The sequence below is a fragment of the Arachis duranensis genome, chromosome 10 (assembly GCF_000817695.3).
Source record: "Arachis duranensis cultivar V14167 chromosome 10, aradu.V14167.gnm2.J7QH, whole genome shotgun sequence".
NCBI lineage: Eukaryota > Viridiplantae > Streptophyta > Magnoliopsida > Fabales > Fabaceae > Arachis > Arachis duranensis.
Window position 1 is genome coordinate 105,422,710 of NC_029781.3, and position 10,827 is coordinate 105,433,536.

A 10,827-nucleotide genomic window follows, 5' to 3' on the forward strand; every position below is an offset into this window, starting at 1 on the left:
TCTTTTAATTAAAAAGGATTTATCTTTCTCTTTTATATTTGATAGTGGTTACATTGTAGTTGATAATTTTCAATTTTCCAAACAATATTTGGGTTCTAATAAAAATAATGTTGAGCTAATATTTATGAATTTTCATATATTAATGAGAGAGTGGCATGGAATCCATATCTGATTGCTACATGCTTTGTTTTGCCGTGTTTATGAAGGAAGGAAAAAATGCATATCATGCCATAAACATCTACATATGGATTTAAAGAGTGACAAGGATATAACAAAGGTGTATTTGGTACTCCTGGAATAATTAGAAACTGAGAGAGAATAGCTCCAAGACTTTTAAGATAAGCATTGGAGACTAAAACTTTACCACACATACTCAAGACTCTTGGAACGTAAAGCTTGGTTTGATTGATTATTCCATTCTCATGATTATGTATATATAATGTGGTTGAGTGAGTGGAGTGAAAGCCATTCACAAATTAAATATCATCAAGAATCTCTATTTATATTCCACTGAAAATGGGAATTAGATACCAAAATGTAGCTGCATGCGCAGTATTGGTACTTGTGATGGTGATGGCTGAAATTGCAGGCATTTGTGCAAATTCAAGTACTCTCCTCCACTCTCCATGTCTTGAAAGAGAGAGGCAAGCTCTTGTGAAGTTCAAAGCATCCCTGAATGATTCGTCAAACATGCTTTCCTCATGGCATGGCGATGACTGCTGCCGATGGAAAGGGATCGGTTGTGATAATGTTACTGGTCATGTTGTCATGCTTGATCTCACCACTCCTTTTGTGAAATGCCGGAGACCTATGTGGGAAGGAGAATATTGGTTAAGAAGTGATGATGAGGACAACTGTTACCTTTTATACCAACAATATTTAGAAGCTACGGATGTTAATTCATCGCTGCTGGAACTGGAATACTTGACTCATTTGGACTTGAGTGGAAATTACTTCCATCAGAGTCCCATGCCCGTGTTCATTGGTTCTATGCGACGCCTGAGGTATTTGTCCCTCTCTTATACTCGTTTTGGCGGGAGAATACCCAGCAATCTTGGAAATCTCACCAACCTCCACTTTCTTGATCTGAGTTGGAATGAATTTTCACGAGACAGCAACATCAATTGGATTTCTCAACTGCCATTGCTGGAGCACCTCAACATGATGGGCTCTTTTATTTACAATAAGTCTCAGGTATTTTTCCTAACTTATTACTTGGATAGTTGGATGGTTAATAATTCATGGACTTGACAAAGTTGCTTCTTCTTCCTCCCTCAGGTTGATATTATTATTAATCTTACCATCAGTGCTCCTAATCTTCAATTCCTAAGTCTTGCCGACAATGGACTTAGTGTGTCAAATTTGGATGCTTTACAAAACATGACATCTCTTGTGCGTCTTGATCTCCATGGAAACAATCTTACTTCAGTTTCATCTTGGTTTGGCAAGTTCAAGAAACTTGAGTATCTTGATCTTTCAGGGTGTGGGCTTCATGGCCCAATTCCAAATGCTTTCCAAACTGCAACTTCCATTGAACTTTTGGACCTTTCTCGGAACCATTTTGACTCTCTTCCATCCTGGTTTCACAAGTTTGAGAAACTCAAGCATCTTTTTCTTTCATCTAATAACTTCCAAGGTACAATTCCCGTTGCTTTACAAAATATAACTAGCATCAAGTTCCTTGACCTTTTTGACAACTCTTTTACTTCAGTTCCATCTTGGTTTATTGAGTTAAAGAAACTTGTGTACCTCAATCTTTCAATTAATAAATTAACATCTATGGAATGTTCCATTTCATCCATTCTGAAAAATATGTGTCACCTGAAAACATTATATATAACAGGAAACAAACTTCGAAAAGAATTCATTGGAAACAGTGATTTGTCTACCTGCATTAGACATGATTTGGAGAATCTTGACTTGAGTGAAAATGAATTTAATAATCATTTGCCATCTTGGTTAGGACAACTTGTAAATTTACGTGCTGTTGATCTTTCAAATAATTCATTTAATGGAACAATTACTCAAAATCTTGAGCAACTTGTAAATTTAGAAATTTTTGATGTCTCAAATAATTATTTAACTGGATCCATTCCTTCGAGTCTTGGTCAACTTATAAATCTAACTAACCTTGATTTGTCAAATAATTATTTAAAAGGAATCATACCTACAAGTCTTAACCAACTTGTAAATCTTATTGAGCTTGATCTTTCAAGGAATAAAATAGATGGGAGAATTTGTATTGATTTTCAAAAACTTGTGAATCTATCATACCTGGATCTGTCTTCAAACAATTTGTATGGAACCTTCACAGTGGAAGAAAGTCATCCTTTTATTATCTCAAAAATGTCGTATTTGAATCTCTCACATAATCAAATCAGTGGCTCACTTCCTGAACATATTGGTCATATAATGCCCAAATTAGGGTACTTGATTCTTGGAAATAACCTCATAAATGGTTCAATTCCAAAATCATTGTGCCAACTTGATGATTTGAGTATCCTTGACCTTTCAAAGAACAAAATATCTGGAGAAATCCCCAATTGTTGGAAGGATAACAGAAAATGGGACGAAATAAATTTGTCATCCAACAAACTCACAGGGACTTTTCCAAGCTCATTTTGGAATCTCTCCACTCTGTCCTGGTTGCATTTGAACAATAACAGTCTTCATGGAGAGTTTCTAGCATCTATGAGAAATTTGCCACATTTATTGATTATGGATCTTGGAGAGAATCAACTTTCTGGCACCATTACATCATGGAGTGCGAACACATTTCCTTCACTAGAAGTCCTAAGATTGCGGCAAAACATGTTGAATGGTAGCATTCCTTCACAGCTATGTGAACTATCATCACTTAGAATCTTGGACCTTTCTCGCAACAATCTAAATGGTTCAATCCCTCGGTGCATAGGCAATCTTCGAGGAATGACTCTTGAGGCTCCCGCTTTGTTTCCTACTTCATCTGCTGCTAAGCCTCGCAATTCGTCTAATAGACGAGAATCTGATTGGCGAAAGGAGGATGTCATAGAAGTCATAAAAGGAAGAGAACTTGACTACATAAGAATCTTGAAGCTTGTAGTCATCATGGATTTGTCCGAGAGTAATTTGGTTGGCTCCATTCCAGATGGAATAACATTGCTCAATGGTTTGCATAGCTTGAATCTATCAAACAATCATTTGATCGGAAAGATCCCTAACATGATAGGGGATATGAGATCACTTGAATCCTTTGATGTTTCAACTAACCAACTCTCAGGCACAATTCCAAGCGGCATGTCAGCTTTAACATCACTCGGTCAGTTAAACTTGTCACACAATAACTTCTCTGGACCAATTCCCACAGGTAACCAGTTTTTAACTTTTAATCCATCCAGTTATGCTGGCAACCCATATCTTTGTGGATCTCCTCTACCCAACAAATGTGGTTATTCACATCAAGTTAATGGGACCACTGAATTTGAAGATGAAGACAGCAACTTAGATAAGTTGGAAAAGTGGTTGTTCTACCTTGTCATTGCAATTGGCTTTGCAACTGGGTTTTGGGGAGTTATTGGGACTTTGTGGTTCAAGAAAACTTGGAGGCATGCTTACTTCAGATGGGTGGAAGATTTAGCCGACACGATCTATGTCACAACTGCCATAAGAATGGCAAAATTGAAGAAATGGATGATGATGAGAAGCCGTGTTGTTGCTTGATCATGTATTCATTTGTGTGTTTTTATTTTTATTTTGAAGAATCAAAGGTGGAAATAAATGAAGGAAAGTGAATGATGTTTGATGCATGTATGAATGTATGTGTATGCATGAATTTGTAATAGAGATTGTCATTTGATGTTTAATCTCCTGAAGAACCTCTGCATAAAACAGTACAACATATCTAACAAAGTTATAAATTGAAGTTGTGTTAATAGCTCCCTTCTGCAACTCACCTCTTTTGATGCACCGATTTTCTTAAATTCCTTTTGATGTAATTTTCTCTGAACCTTGATTCAATGCAGCAGTAACCATACCACAACTGTTATGTAACTATACACTTCATCTGTGGTTCAATATACTTCCTAGTTACAGAGGGCAGAGGCTATTGATTCAATTTTGTTAGCATTCATTTTATAACAAATAATGTGCAAGGGAACACACACCTAATGACTAATCGAATAAGACTAGTAATTCCTTAAGCTTGTGGAAAGTATATGTGGCCAAAAGGTCTTATATATCATGTAATTAAAAATAATAATATGAAAAAAAATCAATTCTCTAGCAATATACTATAGCATTCTGCATGGTTTAGTCTTGATGACAGTAAATTATTTGAGTCAATTAAAACACTAATTCTTAGTTGATTGAACCTAACAAAGAAGCAATGAGACCTCTTTCTCGGTTCATCACAATCAGTTAGTGGAACAACAATGCTAAAATATAAACAATGGGGGAGGGGGCAAAAAAGATAAAAGATTCAAGATATGATCAACATAAACAGACTTTGAGAACATAAATCCATTATGAGAAGAATGCAAAAGTGTGTAATGAGAAAAACAAATTCAGAGGAAACTAGCTAAGACAACTACTAAATCATACACATGCTACATGTGCAATTTTTATAAGACTACTAAAAACTGTATATGAGAATATGAATATTTTTCAAGGTGTATTTGGTCCGGGGAAAAATAAGTGCTACATTTTCAGTAAGATGATAAAACGGGAGACAATATTTACAAGAAATTGTCCATAGTAGAATTTCAATTTTACAAGATAAGTGCTACATATTTGCTAAATTACTGGGTTTAAGAGCTCCTGAAGTTCTAATGGATTGCTTAACCATTGGCTCTATAAATACGAGCATCAAGCACTGGATTTTCTCCACTAATGAGCTCAAAGACACAAACATCTCCAACTTTTAAATCATTCTCAACACTAAAAGGCCGCCAACCTTCGAGATATAGGCATGCCACAACTTTTAAATCATTCATCTTTTGGTGTTTTATCTTTACAAGAAATCTAATTTCATACTAATCTTCTGAAATTCTTTTGCTATGTGCTTTGATTATGTTAAGAGCAAATTCATAATTGGAGATTTAGACCAAAAAAATAAAAAGAAGAAAGTAGTTATTATAATTGATCCTAGTGTGTTAATTGCCAATACTTTAAATTTTAGTTTTATTATTATTATTTTATATGTGAATTTATTTGTAACTTCATACTAAGTTTAGCTACATGATTATAGGGAATCATTTAACTTTATTTTACAATAATGACAAAAATGAGTTAAATGTATAGGTGAATTTTGACCTTGGGAATAATGAGATGATTGCTTGCATTTTCTCATTATGTTTTACATTATTTGTCTTTTATTTATAGTCAAAAGCTATTAAATTTTATTCTAGTATACTTAATATTCAAGGTTATGGCAATAATTATTTCAAATGGCCTTTGTCAAAGAATTCTAGATAAGAAAAAATAAGATGTTAATTTTTGTGATAATTACTGTTTTTAATTTTCATAATTGTACAATTATCTTTTTAAAAGGTGCAGTCAAATCTTCTATTTGTTATTTTGCTTTGTCTCTCTGTTATTGTCTTTGTCTTGTTGCTTGGGATTTGGATTTATAATTGTTGTGGGTATTTTATTCACGTTGTTATTGTTTAGCTTTCCTTACCTATAGTCCTGTTGCTTCTTATTGTTTTCTTTAACTTTATTTGTCCTAGTGTTCTTATTTTGCTCGATAAAATATTATAAAATTTTTAGGCTTTGTATGTTCTTCCTCTTCTTTAATTCTAAAAGATTGTGTGTTATTTAATTGTGTTTCTAGTCATTTTCTTAAATCTTTGTGAATATTACCGTTGATTTTAGTGGCCATCTCTTGTGAACTTCGTACTTCTTTGATCCAACATAAACTTGTTTTGACTTCATACACCATCTTTTCTTTTATTGTTCTATCGAAGTTTCTTGATTCAGATTTTCTTACTAAGATGCGATTGATTCTCTTTTTCGCATGCTTCACTGTTTTTGTATATCCTTGTTTAGTTGCGATCCTATGCATCTCCCCGAATTCTTGCGAACACCATCTGTAATGTTTGCTCTTTTCTACCTAAGTTTAGAATCCTTTTAAGCAAACTCGTGTTTGTTTCAATATCACGTGCGATTCTCAGATATAGCAAGTGATACGTTAGTTCTTTAGGACACATGCGGAAGTTCAAAAAGTTGAAATTCGAACACTTGACATAAGACTGGTTGCTACCATGGATATGTACTACAGAACCAAGATTCTATTTAGAAAAGATTGACGAACGACGTGAAGAGGGTTATGTATATCTGAGTTGTCAAGAGAACGAGGGTAGGGAAATGCCAATGACATCGTTTTATCAGGATCCTATCTTGTAACTTTTGCATCTCGTTATGCTCATTTCTCATGTTCGGTAAAGTGCTAAAACCATGTAAAGTTTTGAAGATTATATCAATTTTCGAGGACGAAAATTTTTATAAGCAGGATAGAATGTAAAATCCCTACAATACCCCTTGTTCCTCTTTTTTTCAAACCAAATCCTAACCCTCTTCTAACACACTCACTCACTCTCACTACCGCACACACTCTTACTCCCGTCACACCCTCTTCCTCACAGCACACACACCCAGACCTTGACGGAAAAAAGAAAGAAAGAAAAAGGAAAGAGAGAAAAGGGGAGACCGCGAGAAGAGAAGGGAGGAGGAAGGCGGGAGCTGTCCACGCCGAGCCACCATGCGAGGAGAGAGAGAGTCGCACTTCATCACTACCGGCCTGGAGCATGCCGTTCGTGTCTCGTCGCGTCGCCAGCCGCGTCCAGCTCGCTGCAGCTGCGTCACCATCAGAGGCCAGAACCGAGAGAGGTGCGTCCGAGAGGGGGGACGAGTGTGAGAGAGGAGACGCAGAAGAAGGATTGCTGCCGTTATGCCTCGCCGCCGTCGAACTCCTACAGCCGTCGCGCCTTGTCTCTGTCGCCACTAAGCTTCAACCGCCGCCATCTCTGTTGGGGTCACCGTCATTGCTGAATGGAGAGGGAGAGTTTGAGTCGGCCAGTGAAGGGAGGAAGAAAGAGTCGCGATGGAGGAGCCATTCACCATTGTCGCGTCTGCTATTGCCATCAACGGAGCTCGTCGTTAGGGGAGCATCACCGACGTCACTACTAATGAACCGTCTCCGTCCCTGTTGTGATCTTGCTCAGCCCTAAACCCCCTTCATTCTTGTCTCTAAATCAGCACAATTTTTCCCCTGTTCTGACTCCATTTATGAAACTGTAACGGTTCCACCTTTACTCTGCTATATCTTCTTCTTTTCTTACATGCTCTGGTTTTAATTGCGATAATAAGTATTTGTTTTAGTATTATCGCCCTACTTTTGTTGCGTTTCTGCTGGAAATTTTCTTGAGTATTGGTATTAGTGGTATCATGGAACGATTGGAGCTGATTACATCTGTGATGTAGCCGTGGAAGTTGCTGCCACCGTCTCGATCAAAATTCTGCGCTCATTCGTTTCATTTTACTTCAATCCTCCTCACCTTGGATTCTAGCACTCCGGGTTCGATATCTTCGGTCCCTTAGGACCATATTGTGAGTAGGCTTTACATTTATGATGGTTTGGTTTTACGTCTATAATTATTTTGATATACGGAACTTTGAACTTAGTTATACTCACAAAAATTATTATCAAATAATTTTAAATTTGTTTTATTAATTGATTTATTAGAACTAAATATTTATCCTTGTGAAGCTCATTTTAATATGCACTTGAGACTATATATTTTTATGAGACTATATGTATGTTTGAAAATAAAAGTTTATATTATCTTAAAGCATTTGGTTTTACTTGAATATGTATTTTTGAAGTATTGAAATTTGGTTGGTACTCACTTATTTTGGAATTGTGAAACATGTTTGAAATGCCTTAAGATTGAAAAAATATGATTGAATATGATTCGGATGAGAAAGTATTATCTGATTTGATTTGATTCGATATCTTATATATTTGAAAGATCAAAGATTTGTTATATTTGAAATTATATGTTTTGAATTGGTTTGGGAGGCTCGTATTAGAAAACCGTAGTTAACGACGGTTATGACGTTAACCTAGATGCATCTGGCTCAGACCTCAACTAGCAGGGGCGTTGCTAGCCTAACGTGTAGGCCACACGTTGGATCTGTTATTCCGTACGGACACACGAGAGGAAAGGGCTACCCTTAGAGGTGGAGCCGCCTAAGTGTAGACTATTTGATTTTATTTCTGTATGAGAACTCCCTTATTGATTCACATATTCATATAAATTATTATTTTCTAACTAAGATTATTTTTATAATAATGTTATTATGGTCTCATGTGGATTATAGATGTATTGTCTAGTCACTGGGTTGCAAAACTCATTCCGTTTTTCTAAAAATATTTTTCAGGAACAAATACTTGAATGTGTGAGCCTTCTATTCAAGAGTAATGATCTGCAATTGGTACTTCATTTTTGTTGAGTTCTTAGACGTCATATGCTCCATATGTCACAGGCAGGATCCATCCATATCTATTTATTTTATCTTTTAATAAAAATATGAAATTATTCGTTTTAGAAACTGTAAATTTCTTTAAAATATTTGTAACTTTCTTATTTATATTTGAGTCTGATAGGCTTGCTAGGGAACTATTTCCCTAAGTGCCGGTCATGGTTCATTTTGGATCGTGATAAAGTGGTATCAGAGCTTAGCACAACTTTTAAATCATTGTCGATCCGGTTATTGAAATGATAATGTATTTCAAGGCCACTCATGTCAAGTATGTGTACCTCAAAACAAGAAGTTCCATTGTCTCAAACTGCAACAAGTGGCCATGATCAAGAGAGTAATAAGCAGCAAACTCTTTCCAACCCTTTTCAAATAAAATCTGATAATCATGCTGAGTCCAACGTACTTTCCATTGAGTGCCATCTGGAGGCTTCAGGTTCACTGGATTTTTCACACCACCACCATATTTGCTAGTGAACTTGTTTAGTATCTTCTGCAGTGCAAATGGACCTGATGTTAGTAATTATAATAATCAAAACTCATGAGCATAAAGAGAAATTAAAGAGTGATGCCACATCTCCCTCTATCTATGTCACACTAGGTAATTGAGATTAAGAATCATTTATATCTTTTCAAGTTAGTTAGATGTGAACTAAAACTACTAATTAGTCACAAACATTATAGTCTATAAAATTATGTATTGCATTGCACTTCAGCACTTGTGCTATTCACTTTAGCTTTTTTGCAATCAGAAAAAAATCATCTTCCATGGTTTTCATACGACTCTAATATTTCCTAATGCTGATTCAAAAACCAAGCATTCTGTTGAAGCTGTTGGTGCAGCTTTTATCTTTGGTTGGTTAGTTGATATTAATAAACTGAATTTCTCTAATTCCTTGATCAAATGCATGGACACAAGAAGGAGCATTGAACAATCCATTTTGGAAAACTTTTCTTCTGATTTTGCATTTTTCACATTCAAACCCTGTAGTGATGAAACCCACCTAGCATCATCTGCCAGAGCAATATTTAATTCAGTAAAACAGTTTTCTCTGTTCTCAGCATATAACAAACATGCACATTAAACATCCATTCAAGATCTCATGCATGGAACCAGTAGATTACACGAACATAAGAATATGTTGTAAGCAAATTATATAAGAACAAGAATTACTAATAAAATATACTACATGAGTCACTACTGAAAACTTCCCATGGGAATATGCATATATTTCATGAATTGCATTTTCATGAATTGGATTCATAACCTGTAACAAGGTGATAAAACATGAAACAACAGTAAAACTCTTAACCTATGAATACATCATTGGTACACACAAATAAGGGCTGGATAAGGTAGAAGTGACATAGTAGCAATTAACGTTCTACGTACATTTGATTCTCTTGTATGATTATCATTGTTGTTTATATTTTTTAAAAGTGATTGCATTGATTATCTCAATTTAATTTGGTACATCGAAAATGTTCCTTTTGTATTATTCACGCTAATTTAACTTAATGTTACTAAAGCTTTATGGAAAAGTATAGGGAGCCAATGGTCTAAGCGTACAATGTGTACAATGAAGGTTTATGAAGTATTAGAGATATGACCATTAGTGTTACATTGTCCTGTTAGGTTACGCTTTTAGGATGAGTGGGTTCATGACATGGTATTAGAATTCTAGATCCGAAAGGTTAAGGGTTCGATCCTTGGTGAACTCCAAAATTAACTTAAGTTTTTAGGATGAGTGATTTTATGACATGAGATGTTTATTATCCCTGGTATTCGGATGGTTATTCTGAATAGTGTGGGTGATGTTCATTTTATTCATGGACCAAAGATTTAGCCATTGTACACATTGTACACTTAGGTCATTGGCTCCCTAGCACTATTCAGAAGCTTTATTTATTGATTTTCATTTTTTTCCCTCTTTAGTACTTAGGTCTAGTTTGGTAAATTTTTAAAAAAATTATTTTTTGTAGTTTTGAAAAATTAGAGTTGATTTTCAAAACGCTGAGATATTTTTCGTTTTAAAAAATTGAAAAACTTAATAATAATATCATGTATTAATAAATATATGAATTTATCCCTAACTAATTGTTGATGCCAAAAAGTTAACTTGGTTGATCAAGTGATTAACTTATTCATTCGTTTAAACAAGTGTCGGAATTTTGAATATTATTTTATGTAGGGATGGCAATACCACCTGAATCCGCGGGTATCCACCCTGCCCCTACCCGCTCGGGACGGGTAATTACCCGCCCCACACCGGGACGGGTAATTACCGGGGCGGGTTCTTGGGAGGGGCG

The 10,827-nt window shown here is 35.4% G+C and overlaps 1 protein-coding gene and 1 pseudogene across 1 annotated transcript; both read left to right on the forward strand.

Annotated features, from left to right (window-relative positions):
- The first annotated feature begins 309 nt into the window (after nucleotides 1-309).
- Nucleotides 310-4,090, forward strand: LOC107471798 (receptor-like protein EIX2). The gene is made up of 2 exons (XM_052255223.1): nucleotides 310-1,194; nucleotides 1,279-4,090. The coding sequence occupies exons 1-2, from the start codon at nucleotides 517-519 to the stop codon at nucleotides 3,697-3,699; spliced, it is 3,099 nt and encodes a 1,032-aa protein (XP_052111183.1). The 5' UTR covers nucleotides 310-516; the 3' UTR covers nucleotides 3,700-4,090.
- Nucleotides 4,091-6,342: 2,252 nt separating this feature from the next.
- Nucleotides 6,343-7,575, forward strand: LOC110277003 (uncharacterized; annotated as a pseudogene).
- The last annotated feature ends 3,252 nt before the right edge of the window (nucleotides 7,576-10,827 follow it).

What these genes read in the sequence shown, in the direction of transcription:
- LOC107471798 (XM_052255223.1), top strand. Translation starts at nt 517, where the DNA reads ATGGGAATTAGATACCAAAATGTAGCTGCATGCGCAGTATTGGTACTT. An exon ending in TTATTTACAATAAGTCTCAG is followed by an intron (nt 1,195 to 1,278) that starts GTATTTTTCCTA and finishes TTCCTCCCTCAG; the next exon opens with GTTGATATTATTATTAATCT.